The sequence below is a fragment of the Geotrypetes seraphini genome, chromosome 3 (assembly GCF_902459505.1).
Source record: "Geotrypetes seraphini chromosome 3, aGeoSer1.1, whole genome shotgun sequence".
Taxonomy (NCBI): domain Eukaryota; kingdom Metazoa; phylum Chordata; class Amphibia; order Gymnophiona; family Dermophiidae; genus Geotrypetes; species Geotrypetes seraphini.
In genome coordinates, this window is record NC_047086.1 from 3,756,466 (window position 1) to 3,773,070 (window position 16,605).

A 16,605-nucleotide genomic window follows, 5' to 3' on the forward strand; every position below is an offset into this window, starting at 1 on the left:
AAACTGCTTCAAGATAGAAGAAGCCAGGCGCCTGAATGACAGAGACAGATCATCTCTCTTTCTCCTTTTTCCTTGCATCAGAGTGCAGAGGTTTCCTGTACGTCCACATAATACAAACCAACAGCCTTCTGTAGGGTCTGATGCTTGGCTCCTTGCCTTTCTCTGACCCTGTGCCTCTAGCACAGTGGTCTCAAACTTGCGGCCCGCCAGGTACTATTTTGAGGCCCTCGGTATGTTACCATTGTTCTGCAACGTTGTCCGCCTCACTGCTGTAACCTCACGCAAGCGCTTTCCTACATCTGCATGCGACTGTGAAGTGGAGTGGAGAGGACGCAGGAAAGCGCTTGCGTGAGGTTACAGCAGTGAGGCGGGCAACGTTCCAGAATGTAAGGTAAGCATTGGAGGCAGTGCAGCTTGTGCGTGTGTACGTAATCTCATGAACTCTGGTGAAATTCGGCACCTCTCCTGGCGGTGACTGCTTGATGTAAGATGGCGGTTGTATCCGGTGCTGGAGGAGGTGAGAGTTGAAGGCAGTTGCGGACGCGACCTAGAGGACTACATCAAAATCTTGTCTCTTGCGGTTGATACTTTGGAATCTAAATTACAATTCTGCATGAGGTAAAACTCTTTAGGTAGCTTATAAATCTTTCCTTAATTGCTTCAGATCATTTCAGCTATACACAACTGAAAGCTGGTTCTTTACTCACTGTGTGTTGGTTGCGGGTTTCCACGGTTTGTTTGAGTTGGTTGTTGTGTTCTCTTTTCCTGTTTGTGATCTTTGTTGTGGGAAAGAAGTTTTTTTACATATGGACCTTGTTTCTGGTTCCGGATGCTTGGGCAAGGATCAATGCTGGAGGTACAGAGAGTGTGCCAACCAATGGGACTACCTGTTATTCAGTTCTCTATTTCCACCTGCTGGTGGATGTGTGTTATCCCACTGGTCTCTGGATTCATCTGCTGCATCTAAAGGAAAGAAAATTAATAGGTAAGAACATAATTTTTCCATCTTCTTTCTTTTTTTTTTTAAATCATTTAAGTTGAGATGCTTCAAGATACCCATTTAGTTACAATTGACTTTTATGAAGAAACATTTTAAATTTCAAGGTTCAGGTTTATTGGTACTTGATATACTGCCCATTGAGTAGCCTTTCAGAGCGGTTAATGTTAATAATATAGTTAATAGGGAACAAAAAAGAAATATATAGGAAAGGGGAGTTTGAGAAATGTTATCTGGCCTTGTTCACAATATCAGGTTATTTTGCATTTCACCTGTCTGAGTTCTGAGCCTGGGATTTTAGCATTGGGGTGCTGGCATTAGGGCCGGTCTAGCCATTATGCAAGACTAAGTGATCACCTAGGGCAGCAGCTTCTGGGAATCGGTAAAGAGCAACTGCAATCAAAATAAAGCAATAGATCTGACACTCAGATAGACACAAAGAGCCATCGGGTAGTGAGGGAGCTGTAAATAATCCATGTTTACACTCACCTAGCATTAGAAGGACATTTTCTGGATGCCGTGTTTTCTTTAATCATTGGCATATGTATAATGTAATACAGAAATAAGTTTTTAAAGACTGGATATCATAGTAACATAGTAACATAGTAGATGACGGCAGATAAAGACCCGAATGGTCCATCCAGTCTGCCCAACCTGATTCAATTTAAATTTTTTTTTTAAAATTTTTATTTTTTTTTAATTTTTCTTCTTAGATATTTCTGGGCAAGAATCCAAAGCTTTACCCGGTACTGTGCTTGGGTTCCAACTGCCAAAATCTCTGTTAAGACTTACTCCAGCCCATCTACACCCTCCCAGCCATTGAAGCCCTCCCCTGCCCATCCTCCACCAAACGGCCATACACAGACACAGACCGTGCAAGTCTGCCCAGTAACTGGCCTAGTTCAATATTTAATATTATTTTCTGATTCTAAATCTACTGTGTTCATCCCACGCTTCTTTGAACTCAGTCACAGTTTTACTCTCCACCACCTCTCTGGGGAGCGTATTCCAGGCATCCACTACCCTCTCCGTAAAGTAGAATTTCCTAACATTGCCCCTGAATCTACCACCCCTCAACCTCAAATTATGTCCTCTGGTTTTACCATTTTCCTTTCTCTGGAAAAGATTTTGTTCTACGTTAATACCCTTCAAGTATTTGAACGTCTGAATCATATCTCCCCTGTCTCTCCTTTCCTCTAGGGTATACATATTCAGGGCTTCCAGTTTCTCCTCATACGTCTTCTGGCGCAAGCCTCCTATCATTTTCATCGCCCTCCTCTGGACCGCCTCAAGTCTTCTTACGTCTTTCGCCAGATACGGTCTCCAAAACTGAACACAATACTCCAAGTGGGGCCTCACCAATGACCTGTACAGAGGCATCAACACCTTCTTCCTTCTACTGACTATGCCTCTCTTTATACAGCCCAGCATCCTTCTGGCAGAAGCCACTGCCTTGTCACACTGTTTTTTCGCCTTTAGATCTTCGGACACTATCACCCCAAGGTCCCTCTCCCCGTCCGTGCATATCAGCTTCTCTCCTCCCAGCATACCTTTCTTATTTCTAATCTTAATGTATATTTTCTGTAAACCGCTTAGAACCTAACGGATGTAGCGGTATATAAGAAATAAATTACATTACATTACATTACATATACGATTCCTTCCTATTATTAATCCCCAAATGCATTACTCTGCATTTCTTTGCATTGAATTTTAGTTGCCAGGCATTAGACCATTCCTCTAACTTTTGCAGATCCTTTTTCATATTTTCCACTCCCTCTTCGGTGTCTACTCTGTTACAAATCTTGGTATCATCTGCAAAAAGGCACACTTTTCCTTCTAACCCTTCAGCAATGTCACTCACAAACATATTGAACAGGATTGGCCCCAGCACCGAACCCTGAGGGACTCCACTAGTCACCTTTCCTTCCTTCGAGTGACTTCCATTAACCACCACCCTGTGGTGGTTTGCTCATACCATCTCGACACAAGTTCAGACTCCTGATGCAGGCCCGTTTAGGGCGAAACACGATCATGTCGAGTCTTTCTATTCAGTAAATGAGATTGAACACCACTCAGTCACCTTTGTTGTTTTTTCTACATTCACCTAGGGGTCATTCCATGTCAAGAAGGATATGGCGTTACTTGAGAGAGTTCAGAGGAGAGCGACACGTCAGATTAAGGGGATGGAAAACCTTTCATACGCTGAGAGATTGGAGAAACTGGGTCTCTTTTCCCTGGAGAAGAGGAGACTTAGAGGGGACATGATAGAGACTTATAAGATCATGAGGGGCATAGAGAGGGACAGATTCTTCAAACTTTCAAAAAATAAAAGAACAAGAGGGCATTCGGAAAAGTTGAAAGGGGACAGATTCAAAACGAATGCTAGGAAGTTCTTCTTTACCCAACGTGTGGTGGACACTTGGAATGCGCTTCCAGAGGACGTTATAGGGCAGAATACAGTACTGGGATTTAAGAGAGGATTGGACATTTTTCTGCTGGAAAAGAGGATAGAAGGGTATAGATAGAGGATTACTGCACAGGTCCTGGACCTGTTGGGCCGCCGCGTGAGCGGGCTGCTGGGCATGATGGACCCCAGGTCTAACCCAGCGGAGGCATTGCTTATGTTCTTATGTTCACTTTCTGCATGTTGCACTGCTTTCAGCTGTGTATAGCTGAAATGATCAGAAGCAATTAAGGAAAGATTTATAAACTAGAAAGAGTTTTACCTCATGCAAAATTGTCATTAACTATTTTTTCTGCGGCCCTCCAAGTACCTACAAATCCACAATGTGGCCCTGCAAAGGGTTTGCGTTTGAGATGCCTACATGGAACTAAGCCATTGCAAGGCTTTCGTTACACACAGGTTGGTATTGCATCCATGAGCTCTCCTTGAAAGACCTGAACCACAACACTTTGATTTTATTCTTCATTTCAATCACTCGGGTTCTATTCTTTAAACTTTCATTACTTAGTTAAACTGTGCTGACTCTGTATCTGTATTCAAACCTAGACCTCTTCCTCCTAAAACAATCCATCCCGGCGGAGCCTTTTCAAGCCCACTCTAGTCTTTCATGCTGCTAATTTTTCTTAAGCTTTCCTAACTCATTTTCTTGAATTGTAGGCTAGCTCTGTAAGGTTTATTTTCCATTGCCAGAGCCTGGATAAGTAGCAGATTAAGTTTTGCAGCTGGTTTATTGGGGAGTTTGGGCTGTAAAAGGGAAAAATTGGATTGTGTTGTGAGGACTTGAGCCCTTTCCCCCAGTGCTTGGCTGACTCATTATAACTTCCCTGGCCACAATGAATTCAGAAACTTGTTTAAGCTCAACACACAAATCATTCCATGATAAGAAATGGAACATATGTCAAAAGCAAGTATACTGAATACAATTTAAGGTTATCCCTCACCGTGATATTCTGCCACACTGCTTTCCTGATCCTCTCCTCAACTTCAACTGGAGTTCTCTTCCCTCAGGACCTCCCTCCTTGGAAGCCTCATGCCTAGGGGCATTTCATTTCTTCCTGGCCTGAGCCCCACCTCTCTGACTCTAGCGCTACCTGCTGTAAAGTGAGGGAATGCTCTTCATTAGGCCATCCACTCCCACACACTGCCTTTGTTAAATAGGCATCAAGGGACTATAAGGAAGTACCAGGAGGAGAGAAAGAGCAGAGGAAAACGTCAGGTCCAAGACTTGAACATAAGACTTACCACACTGGAACAGATCAAAGGTCCATCAAGCCCAGGATCCTGTCCCAAGTACCTGGCAGAAACACCAAAGAGTTGCACCATTCTAGAGCTGAGATTATGATGTCATAATGATTCAGTCCACCAATGCCTAAGAGCCAATTACTCATCAGTGATGTCACAATGGCTTGATTGTCCTACACTCAGCTCACATAAGAATATAAGAACTGATGTAGTGGGACAGACCGAAAGGTTCATCAAGGCCAGAATCTTGTTTCCAACAGTGACCAACTTAGGTCACAAGTATCTGGCTAGATCCCAAATATTAAATCAGAGTTTATGCCTCTTATCCTAGGAATAAGCAGTGGATTTCCCCAAGCCATCTCAATAATGACCCATGGACTTCTCTTTTAGGAAATTATCCAAACTTGAAACGCTATATTACATTTACTTTGTCTTCTGAATCATTTTTGATCTGACTTTGAAGGACTATAAAGATCTTATCTGTAGGGATCTCCTAATGAAGCTGTTTTATTGAAATACCCACTGGTGCCCGCCGGCCTATTTGACTTCTGTCTTTTCACTTTCTCTCCAAGCAGCAGTATGAATGAGGAAGGGATAAAACCTCCACAATAGCCAAGTACTTAGTGGAAAGCAGCATTTATTTTTCCAACTCCGGGTGGCTACTGGTAGCCAGACCACTCTTTAGCCCACACACATACAAACTGGAAACTGGAAAAGCAGACAAAAAAGTCCAACAGAAAGGAAACAGCATTTCAGGCAGATTGATAAGCAGACAGAGCAGCAGTTTAAACCCTTAAAAGCCAGAGTAGCAGTTCACACCTTCCCACAGGAGGCATCCCTCACTCTCAGTTGTCTAGTAAAAGGGGAAACTAGTTAGAACTTTCTTCAGGCTCCTTCTGGCCTTAATTTCCCTGAGGTTCTCGCTCTCTTTTCCTTGCTCTGCCCTTTTTATTCCTGTTCACTTCTTGTTCCTTCAGGTGTTCTTGCTGGGGCTTGCCATTAGAGGGAGAGAGCGAGCTTTTGCCACTAGAGGGAGAGGTAAAGTTTTCTCAAGGGGAATCTGATCCTGTAGGGAACTGGTCTCTAGAGGGAGAGGTCTATAGACATTGTCACACTCACGTTTAGGCTTTATGCTTAACCTCCCCTTATTTACAGGACCTTTTGCTCTGTTTGGTGCACTGGGTTTTCTATTTTCAGTCTTCTTTCTATTTAAAGCCCCAGTCACCTCTTATAAATTTCTTGTCTATAGCAGTGGTTCCCAACCCTGTCCTGGAGGACCTGGAGGCCAGTCAGCTTTTCAGGATAAACCTAATAAATATGCATAAGAAAGATCTGCATATAATGGAGGTGCCAAGCATGCAAATCTGCTCCATGCATATTCATTAGGGCTATCCTGAAAATCCAACTGGCCTGGTGGTCCTCCAGGACAGGGTTGGGAACCACTGGTCTATAGGACCTCAAAAGGTACTCTCACCATTAATCTAGAACAGTGTTCTTCAACCGCTGGTCCACGGACAGGTGCCGGTCTGCAGAAAATTCCTACCAGTCTGCACAGTGCTGGCGAGATCGGATTGGGGCCAACAGCATCTGGGCTGCAATGGCGATGGGTGGCATCAGCATCACCCCCCCCCCCCCCGTGATGCAATTCAGGATTGGCAACAGGCCTTCCCCACTTCCACGACAGCACTCAAATTCAGCAACAGGCCTCCTCTTCCCTAGACATCAACAGCACTTCAGATTGGCAACGCAGTGCTCAGCCCAAAGCTTCCCCTCTGACACAGCTTCCTGTTTCTGCCCAGGCAGTTCGAGTCAGAGGGAAGCTTTGGACTGAACACCGCATTGCTGATCTGAAGTGCTGTTGATGCCCAGGGAAGAGGAGGCCCGTTACCGATCTTGAGTGCCGGGGGAGGGGGCCATTTCCGATCTTGAGTGTCATCATGGGGGGGGCGTTGCCAATCTTGTTGCCAAAATCAGAAAGAAAGGTGAGAGGGAGAGAGATGGGCCTGTGGTGGATGGAGAGATTGAGAGAAGGGGCAGATGATGGAAGTGGGGAGAAGAGGGCAGATGATGGAAGTGGGGAGAAGGGAGAGCAAATGCTGAATGAAAGTGGAGAAAGAGAACACATACTGGATGGAAGGAGGGATAAATAAAAAGGACATATGCTGGATGGGGGAAGAAGACAGAGTTAGTGAGATAGTGGAGGGGTGAAGGAAAGGGGTGGCATGCTGTGGGTAGACACAATGAAAAGAGGGAAACTGAGGAATGCATAGTAAGAAAGAATTTAATTTAGATGGAGGCAGAAAATAAAGAAGGAAGACCAGAGAATAAAAGGAAAGGGAAGAGAGAGAGAGAGGAGAGAGAGAAGCCAGAGAACGGGGAAGGAGAGAGATATCAGATCTGAGTGGAGGAAATGAGAAGAGAGAGATGCTAAAAACCACAGTAGGGAGGGAAAGAGAGATGAAAGGAGAAAGATGCCAGACCATGAGGGAACACAGGGAAGATGATGAATGCCAGACCAAAGGGGTGGGGGTCTAGAGGAGAAATGGCAGGGGGAGACAGACAGTTTCTGGAAGGGGCAGATGCTGGATTGAAGAGACAGGGCAGACGCTGGAAGGAAAACAGTGAAAAGAAGATGAAAGCAGAGACAACAAAAAGGTAGAAAAAAAATCATTTTATTTCTATTTTGTCATTAGAATATATCAGGTTTGAACTATATATCCTGCTAGAGACATAACTGGGGACTGCAAAGCCCAGGCAGTGCTTCTTTAGCTTCCAGCTGGCTTAGGGCTCTCTCTGACCAGGGGCACTCCCCTAACACTATTCCTGTCATGTGTGACTGCAGTATTCTGTTAGCATGATATTTCTGTGCAGCATTCTATAATAATTTGGCTTGTTCAGTTTTCTTGATAGTAGAGGGGATACGCTGATACGCTGGCGGAATTCTTTAACAACAAAATCACCAATTTGAGATCCAAACTGCCAGTCTCCTCATCTAATCATTTGAACTACCCAGTGGCTCAATACAAAGATGAACCTAGGGTAGACATGTCCTGGAACAAATTCATTTTTCCTACTTGGGGTCAATTCTGCAAACTTTACACGAAATACGCTGACTTTTACTGTAGACTAGACAGTTGCCCACCAAACATTATGAAAGCTGCCCCTGTCTCCTTCAAAGCTAAGTTATATAACAGGCTTTCTTCTCTATTACTGACCGGTACGTTTCCTGAGGATTTAGGTCAGATTCTGATCACCCCGATCATAAAAAATCTGAAAGAATCCTACAAGCTGACATCAAACTACAGACCAATTGCAAGCATCCCCTTATTTATAAAACTGATGGAAGGTCTAGTCAACCAGAACTTAGTAATGTATTTGGACAACTTCAGTATTCTGCAAGAGAATCAGTCAGGCTTCCGCTCAGGCTTTAGCACCGAAACAGTTATAGCCTCACTGTAGATCTCCTACATAATTTATTCAGCCAAGGTTCTAGTGCACTAGTCCTACAACTAGATCTAAGCAGTGCCTTTGACCTAGTCGATCACAACATTCTAATTGACTGTCTGGAGTCAATTGGACTTTCTGGTAAAGTGTTAAATTGGTTCCAGGGTTTCTTGAGCAAACAATCTTACCAAGTCTACAGTGCTAATAAACAATCCTGCACATGGACAAACTCTTGCGGTGTTCCCCTCTATCCCCTACCCTGTTTAACATCTACCTTGCCACATTAGGGAATCTATTGCAAAGCTTAAAAGTCAAATTCTATATCTACGCAGATGACATCTATACCAATCCAATCTCATCAGCTTCTTTGACTGGGTAACAAGAAAGTTGGACTTGGGAGAGTCTTTGGACGTCGTGTACCTGGACTTCAGGAAAGCTTTTGACAGTGTCCCACACCGCAGGCTGCTAAGCAAGATGGAATCGATGGGGTTAGGAGAGACACTAACTGCATGGGTCAATGATTGGCTGAGTGGCAGACTTCAGAGGGTGGTGGTTAATGGTACCCTCTCTAAAACATCGGAGGTGACCAGTGGAGTGCCGCAGGGCTCGGTCCTGGGTCCACTCCTTTTCAACATATTCATAGGGGATCTGACTCAAGGGCTTCAAGGTAAAATAACACTATTCGCCGATGACGCCAAACTATGTAATATAGTAAGTGAATGCAGTTTACAGAATTATATGGCGCAGGACCTGCTTACATTGGAAAGTTGGTCCTCAACCTGGCATCTAGGCTTCAATGCTAAGAAATGTAAGGTCATGCACCTCGGAAGCAGAAATCCATGCAGGACGTACTTCTTGAACGGAGAAACTTTAACTAGGACTTCAGCAGAACGAGATTTAGGAGTAATCATCAGTGCAGACATGAAAACTGCCAATCAAGTGGAGAAGGCTTCATCTAAGGCAAGGCAGATATTGGGTTGTATCAATAGAAGTTTCGTCAGCCGAAAGCCTGAAGTCATAATGCCGTTGTACAGGGCCATGGTGAGACCTCATCTGGAGTACTGTGTGCAATTCTGGAGGCCACATTACAGTAAAGATGTGCGCAGAATTGAATCGGTTCAACAGACGGCCACCAGGATGATCTCGGGGCTCAAGGGTCTCTCGTACGAAGAGAGACTGAACAAATTGCAGCTCTACACTCTTGAGGAACGTAGGAAGAGGGGAGACATGATCAAAACATTTAAGTACCTCACGGGACGTGTCGAAGTGGAAGATGATATTTTCTTTCTCAAGGGACCCTCGGCCACAAGAGGGCACCCGCTCAAACTCAGGGGCGGAAAATTTCATGGCGACACCAGAAAGTATTTCTTCACAGAGAGAGTGGTTGATCATTGGAACAAGCTTCCAGTGCAGGTGATCGAGGCAGACAGCGTGCCAGACTTTAAGAATAAATGGGATACCCATGTGGGATCCCTACGAGGGTCAAGATAAGGAAATTGGGTCATTAGGGCATAGACAGGGGGTGAGTAAGCAGAGTGGGCAGACTTGATGGGCTGTAGCCCTTTTCTGCCGTCATCTTCTATGTTTCTATGTTTCTATGACATCACCATAGTTCTTCCCCTCACAAACGTAACTTCAGAGACAAAGAATCACCTGGCATTTGTCCTAAAACAAATTGAATTATGGATGACAGAATTCAAACTGAAACTCAACTCAGATAAAACCAAATTTTTTCTCACAACCCCTAAGGATAAAATCAAAGATTCTAAAATCCCCTTGAATGGTCAGGACTTTCCTATTGTCGATTCATAAAAATTCTGGGAGTGACTCTCGACCGATACCTTACTTTAGACACTCACACGGATTTATTGACTAAAAAATGCTTCTCGACATTATGGAAACTAAGAACCATTAGAAAATACTTTGATGTAGCATCATTCCGTTTACTGGTGCAATCTTCTATTCTTTTTTTTATTTTTTATTTTTTTTTAGTTCAAAGAGTTTTATTGATTTTATAAGTATAGAATACAATGTCAACAATATGGGTGTTCCAAAAAGGAACACAAATAAGCATACTGGACTACTGCAACATCATCTATTTGGGAACTTTAAAGAAAACCCTGCAAAGACTCCAAATTATTCAAAATTCGGCAGTACGCATGATTTTCAGTTTAAAAAAATGGGAACACATAAGTCCCTATTATCAAAAACTCCATTGGCTGCCCCTCGAAGCAAGAGTTTTGTTTAAATTTTCTTGTCTCTGCTTCAAATCAATCTTTGGTTTGGCCCCTATGTACCTGGTTTCCCACTTTAATCTGGGTTATACTACCAGGCCCACACGTAGAATCCACATATTTTCCCACCCAACTATAAAGGCCTGCTGTTACAAAAGATTCCTGGACAGAACTCTAGCTTTCCAGGCAGGCAAACTGAACAATTGGCTGGGAAACATTAACACCCACTCCTCATCCTATTTTAGTTTTAGAAAATTAGTAAAAATGAAACTGTTACCTAAGAATTTTGTCCGTTCATCATCTCTCCTATTCTGTACACCGATATCCATTGCTTCTACATTGTAACCTTGTCGCTGATTGTCCATCTCTTCTTACTGTAAACCACCTAGAACTTCCATGGCTTTGGCAGTATATAAGAAATAAAATTATTATTATTATTAATTATTACTAGCTGATGCCTCGGCGTTGCACGGGTATTTAATTATAGCAATAACACTGTAAATGGATTCAAATAAAGATACTTTATAGTGGTGAATGAAATTATTTTTTTACAGCTTAATAAAAAGTAAAATATTCAAATTATAATGTGAAATATTTGACAAAATGAATACAATACAACTAACGCAAAAAGTGATTATAAACAACAATTTTAGTTTCACCTCCTGGAGCAAGAACATATAAATTCTTGGGTGAACCCACCCTTGAGCAAGCAACATAGAGTTGTGGGCCGCGAGACCCCCAGAACATATCACCCCAGGTAGTGAGGGATCTGCATACCAAGTTTCGTTCAAATCGGTCAAGCTGTTTTTGAATTACTGTGAGAATGGCAGCTTTTTACATTTTTTCCATTGACATGAATGGGTGAAATCTGATTTTCTGTTTGTAGCTCCGCCCACGTGTGCAGGTGGGCCGCGAGACCCCCAGAACATATCACCCCAGGTAGTGAGGGATCTGCATACCAAGTTTCGTTCAAATCGGTCAAGCCGTTTTTGAATTACTGTGAGAATGGCAGCTTTTTACATTTTTTCCATTGACATGAATGGGTGAAATCTGATGTTCTGTTTGTAGCTCCGCCCACGTGAGCAGGTGGGCCGCGAGACCCCCAGAACATATCACCCCAGGTAGTGAGGGATCTGCATACCAAGTTTCGTTCAAATCGGGCAAGCCGTTTTTGCATTGGCAGCTTTTTACATTTTTTCCATTGACATGAATGGGTGAAATCTGATTTTCTGTTTGTAGCTCCGCCCACGTGTGCAGGTGGGCCGCGAGACCCCCAGAACATATCACCCCAGGTAGTGAGGGATCTGCATACCAAGTTTCGTTCAAATCGGGCAAGCCGTTTTTGCGTGATCGCGGCACATACACACACACATACATACACACATACATACCTCCGATTTTATATATATAGATTATTATTATATGTTAAGGGGAGGGAAGACAGGGGTTTTGTTGGTCTTTGCTCTGTATATTTGTATTTATAAAATGACAATTGTACAGAATATTGTTTCTTTTTATACTTTAATAACATACGTTAAATATAAAATCATAACTGAGGCTTGTGCGGAAGGGATCAAATGGTTTGCGGGGACCAAGCTCACAGAGACAGAGCGGAAATGGTTTTTAAAAAAAATTTCAGTCTTAGTAGTTTGCCGGTCCACAAAATAATTCTTTTATTTCTGCCGGTCCACGGGTGTAAAAAAGTTGAAGAACACTGGTCTAGAACAGACATGGACAACACTAGTCCTCGAGGGCCGGAATCCAGTCAGGTTTTCAGGATTTACCCAATGAATATGCATGCAAAAAGATTGCAAATTGATTGAGGAAATCCTGACAACCCGATTGGATTCTGGCCCTTGAGAACCATAGTTGCCCTTGCCTGGTCTAGAATAACAAAATGAGAGACTGGTGGCACCTTATCGATCTTTTCGAAGTGTCCCATGTCAGATGGATGTTAGTTTGTTAGTGTTTCATGGAGCCAATGAGGCTGCCATTGGCTGGCTGGTTGACTACGTACAGCAGTTTGCATAATAATGGTAACTGAGGCCCGAGTCCACTTTGTTCCTCTACACACTCTACAGTACAGTGCTGGTGTAGGAGCTCTCTTGCAGCAAAGCGCCTACAAAGGATGGCAGAGGAGGAATGATCTGAGTCTGACTTGAGACCCCGTAATGAAGCATAGGGCTAGGAGAATCTGGTCCTTCTGAGTTGCAAGGAGGAACAACTATCTTGCTAAATACAGAATAAGAAGTAGCTGACAATCAAAGATGTGTCTGTCTTCCAAGATCCTACACTATTCCCTTACCTTGCCCAAGGTTCTTAGTGTTTGGGAGGATTTTGTTGGAGGCCTATGCCTTTAAAGCCCATATTTCAAAGCAAAGATCTGAAGTGACACATCAGGTGCTGCTAAGGCAGTAAATGCCCTGGAAAGGTGAAGATTCAGGGTGGGTCTGCTATACAAAGATTGTTTGCTTGGGATCGAAGGAGAATTGAAAGCAATGCTTCCATTAACTTGACTCGCTTGAAAACAGTACCTACAACAAGGAAACACAGGCTATCTTAAACCAAACAAAAAGGCTCAATTCTGAGAAAGGCTTTTACATTGATCACCATTTTTCTCTCTCTCTCTCGTTCTAGATTCCAAGATGTCATCGGAGATGGAAAAAAGACAATCTGAACTCACAGCATTCAAATCCAAATGTACGTGTTTTCCTCCCCAGTCCCTTGTTTCAGGAGTGACTTGTCATCTAAATGAAACTAAACCTTAGGCTTATATAACGGATCTTCTCTATAAACAATAGAGCTCGGCACAGTTTACAAAAATTAGGAAAGAGAACAAATACAGTACGATTTTGGGGAGAAGCGGAATTTAGAACTTTGGAAATAGCCAAGTTTTCAGAAGAGCCTACGATATCTGAGTAGATGACAGCAGAGGGGGTGAAGGGGGTGACCTTCCCTTATAAAGCTAACCCAAGCAAAGCTTTCTCACTTCTGCTGTCGGTAGAGTACAAAGCAGTATTTCACCTTTTCATTTCTTATTTCCCTTGCTTTAATATTATAAATTTCAGGGAGAAGGACTATCCTCCTCCCTTCTTTTTTTCCCCCGTGAGAATCAAAAACTTTTCTCTCCTTTTGTGCCAAAGGGGGAAAAACATAAATGTCAATTTTCATACCATTTCGCAGCCTAACTTTGGGAATTAGGATCCCTAAATTAGAGCCTTTGAATAATTATCATGGCTGAGGACTTACATTTTCAGAGGTAAAAGCACCCCCCATAATCACTGATGACTGCTCAGTAATAGCAAACATACAAAAGACGAGGTGAGACGCAAGATGGTGGCAGCATTTAAAGTCAACTGGATCAATATTCAGCTGTCAGTAGTCAACATTTCTTTAAATGTTGCCCACTGTTGGCTAGTTTAGATCCAGAACTTGTAGCCAGCACCAGAGCCTTAGGACGGGACTCTGCAGTGCCTCCAGTAGCCACAGACCAAAATTACACCAGCGTGTGACTGAATGAAGTGAAAAACCACCAACAAAGTTCCAGGATGGTAAGAAAAGAAAATTTACTAGTCAAGTTAAAGTTCAGAATAGCTCAAATTTCCCACATACCAGAAAATGCATACAACAAAAATGGCCAGAAGGAAACTCCCCCCCCCCCCGATGCAAACAGTCCTCCCTGTGTTTTACTTCTTCACAGAGCTGCTCTCCACCAAAGACTCTATTCCCAAGTCTGCTCCTAGCAGAGTGCAGGTAAGTACAGTTCAGAGCACAAAATTCAGTTCCTGGAGAATATATTTTTTTCATTCAAATGTTCATAGCACAAAACACAAAAAGCCTCCAGGGCTGGGGTGTCTCAAGTTTGCTTGCCAAAAAGCACTATCAGCTTTTCAAAATTCCCACCCAGATGAATGTAAACTTCTCCCCAATAATAGAGCACTCACAGCTTTACAGAATAGTGCATAGAAACCAAAACACAGTCCAGGAAGTCCAGGAGCAAAAACACAAACCCCCGCCAACAATAGTCAAAAAGGAAACAAACCAACTCACAGTCCTTGTGCTTAGCAAAAGCTGGTTGCCACTCCTACTTCCATTGCTTCAGGAGTTCAGCTTGCAATTCCATGGACATTTCCTGGTCAGTTGCAAGTACAGTACCTCTGAAGTGGCTTCTGCTTCTTCCACTTCCATGGGAGCACAGGCATTACCCTCACTTGAGCTAGGGAGAGCTCTGAGCCTTCTTCCTAACAGCTTGCTCAGGACTGCTGGCTTTTCAAGGGGGAAGACACGCCCTGTTCTACCTGAGTCAGTACCCAGCTGATCCTCTTTTTGGCTCCCCCGGTGGTGACCTGGATAACAGTCACTCTGCTTACTCTCAGGTCTGGCTTTACACTCCAGGGTTCTAGCTCTGCTGTGTTCATGTGAAGGCCTGTGCAAAGTTTTCCCAACCCCCGGCTATGGGTTGCTAGCATGCAAGGGGAGGTCTAAATCAGTGGTTCCCAACCCTGTCCTGGAGGGCCACCAGGCCATTCGGGTTTCTAGGATAGCCCTAATGAATATGCATGGAGTAGATTTGCATGCCTGTCACTTCCATTATATGCACATCTCTCTCACGCATATTCATTAGTGCTAGCCTGAAAACCTGATTGATCTGGTAGAAACCACTGGTCTAAATGGTGGCGGGGCTGGGCCCTGGGCACCCCCTTTTTGGGTTTCCTGTCCCCTTTCCTTCTGGCACCCACAGGGACCTTGACAGGCACAGAAGCTGACTGGTCACAATATTCAGTGTCAGACACATATCCAGGCATCAGCACTGAATGTCCCAGACATCGGCAACACCCAGAAGTTATGCAGAGATGGCAAATATTGACTAAATGGGCACCGTTAGGACTGTGTTGAATTGCTCCTACTTGCCCACAGAACTTCTGCTTTGGCCTTGACTCCACCTCCAGACAGTGCCCAGCTGCAGCCCCCTGTTGAGACCCACTGAACATCAGCTGGTTGTGATTTAACTGGGCTGGAACCTCTCGGGTCCAATTTAAATAAGTCTGAAATATTGTCCAGATCTTTTTTGGAGTTAGGGCCGGCATTAGAGGGGTACAAATGGAGTAATTGCCTGGACCCCCAAATCTACCTGAAGCTGAAGAAGATATAGTGGCCAGGGGTCCCTCTTCCAAATTCTAGCCCTGCAGAGAGCAGAGTTAGCTGTAAATTAATAAGTCAGAGGGCTAGAGATTTGCCTAGAGTGCTTGGCACTGTGTGACTTCCTTCTTTCTATTTCAGACTCGCAGATGTCACTGGTGGTCAACAGATTGCAAAAGAACTATACAGAACAATCTCTAAATGGTATGACCTGTCTCTTTTCCTACCATCTATCCTGTAGCTGAGCGTACAGCGCTGCTGTGTAACCTGGGATGATCAAGCTACCCGGTACAGAGAGACTGTCTGTCCCAGGGACCTTCCGTAGACATCTAAAGTATTTCTTTTTAGCTTCTGCCTTGTCATTGGCAGCTCCAGGCATGTTACAATTCAAGAGCTAGGTCTACCGACCTGTGTTGGTGCCTGTTACTGCCGTTTAACCTTGATGTGACTGTCTATTCACAACCTGCCTGTCCTTTCGCATCACGGGAAAATGATGACAGGCCATTAAACAGCTTTGAGGATTAGGGTGAGGAAAACAGAGAAGCTTTTTCCATGCTCCTCTGGAGGACTTGAAAGAGAGGCAGGCCTTCCCACAGTTACTGTAAAGGCTAAAGGAAGGGGACAGAGATAAAGGTGTTTCCACTTTCCTCTGTAGGCTAAGCAGAGAGACAGGTTCTCCTGTAGCTCCTTGGGAGGTAGGTTTTCCTTCCATTCCAGAGGCTAGGAAGGAGTGAAGAACTTCTCCTGCCTCCTCAGAGGTTAGAGAAGGAAACATGGCTTCCTGAAGTTCTTGAAAGACTATTGAAAAAGTCTGGAGGATGAATGACGGGACTAGGAAGAAAGACAGGTCTTCCTGGAGTTCTTCAGATTAAATTCTCTTCTTCTATCCTATATAATAAAAGGCTAACTCGCGCATGCGCACTCCTATTTGCGTGTTCCGTGCGCTGTAGGTCTGTGGTCACAGGAGTGCGCATGCGTGAGTCCCCAGCCTTCTTCCCAGCACCTACCTTGGCTGTTAGCAGCGGCGCCTCATCTCCTGTGGGGACCTCATGTGTGCTGTGTCCGTCCGTGGCCGCGGCTTG

General features: G+C 44.0%; 1 protein-coding gene and 1 long non-coding RNA gene across 6 annotated transcripts in view; one reads left to right on the forward strand and one right to left on the reverse strand.

Annotated features, from left to right (window-relative positions):
• The window catches only part of LOC117358200 (low affinity immunoglobulin epsilon Fc receptor-like), a 59,919-nt gene that overhangs the window by 17,140 nt on the left and 26,174 nt on the right, over positions 1-16,605 (forward strand). For both annotated transcript variants that reach the window (XM_033939829.1, XM_033939830.1), the window contains exons 3-4: positions 13,022-13,084; positions 15,665-15,727. In XM_033939829.1, coding sequence (XP_033795720.1) covers positions 13,022-13,084; positions 15,665-15,727 — 126 coding nt within the window. The remainder of the gene's footprint in view (positions 1-13,021; positions 13,085-15,664; positions 15,728-16,605) is intronic.
• Positions 407-16,605, reverse strand: part of LOC117358201 — a 167,575-nt gene continuing 151,376 nt past the window's right edge. For 3 of the 4 annotated variants that reach the window (XR_004538961.1, XR_004538959.1, XR_004538958.1), the window contains 2 exons: positions 10,662-10,784; positions 407-963 (listed from right to left, as the gene is read on the reverse strand). This is a non-coding gene — a long non-coding RNA (uncharacterized LOC117358201). Of the gene's footprint in view, positions 964-10,661; positions 10,785-14,434; positions 14,579-16,605 lie in introns of those variants that run through there. The other variant, XR_004538960.1, reaches the window with a different exon arrangement.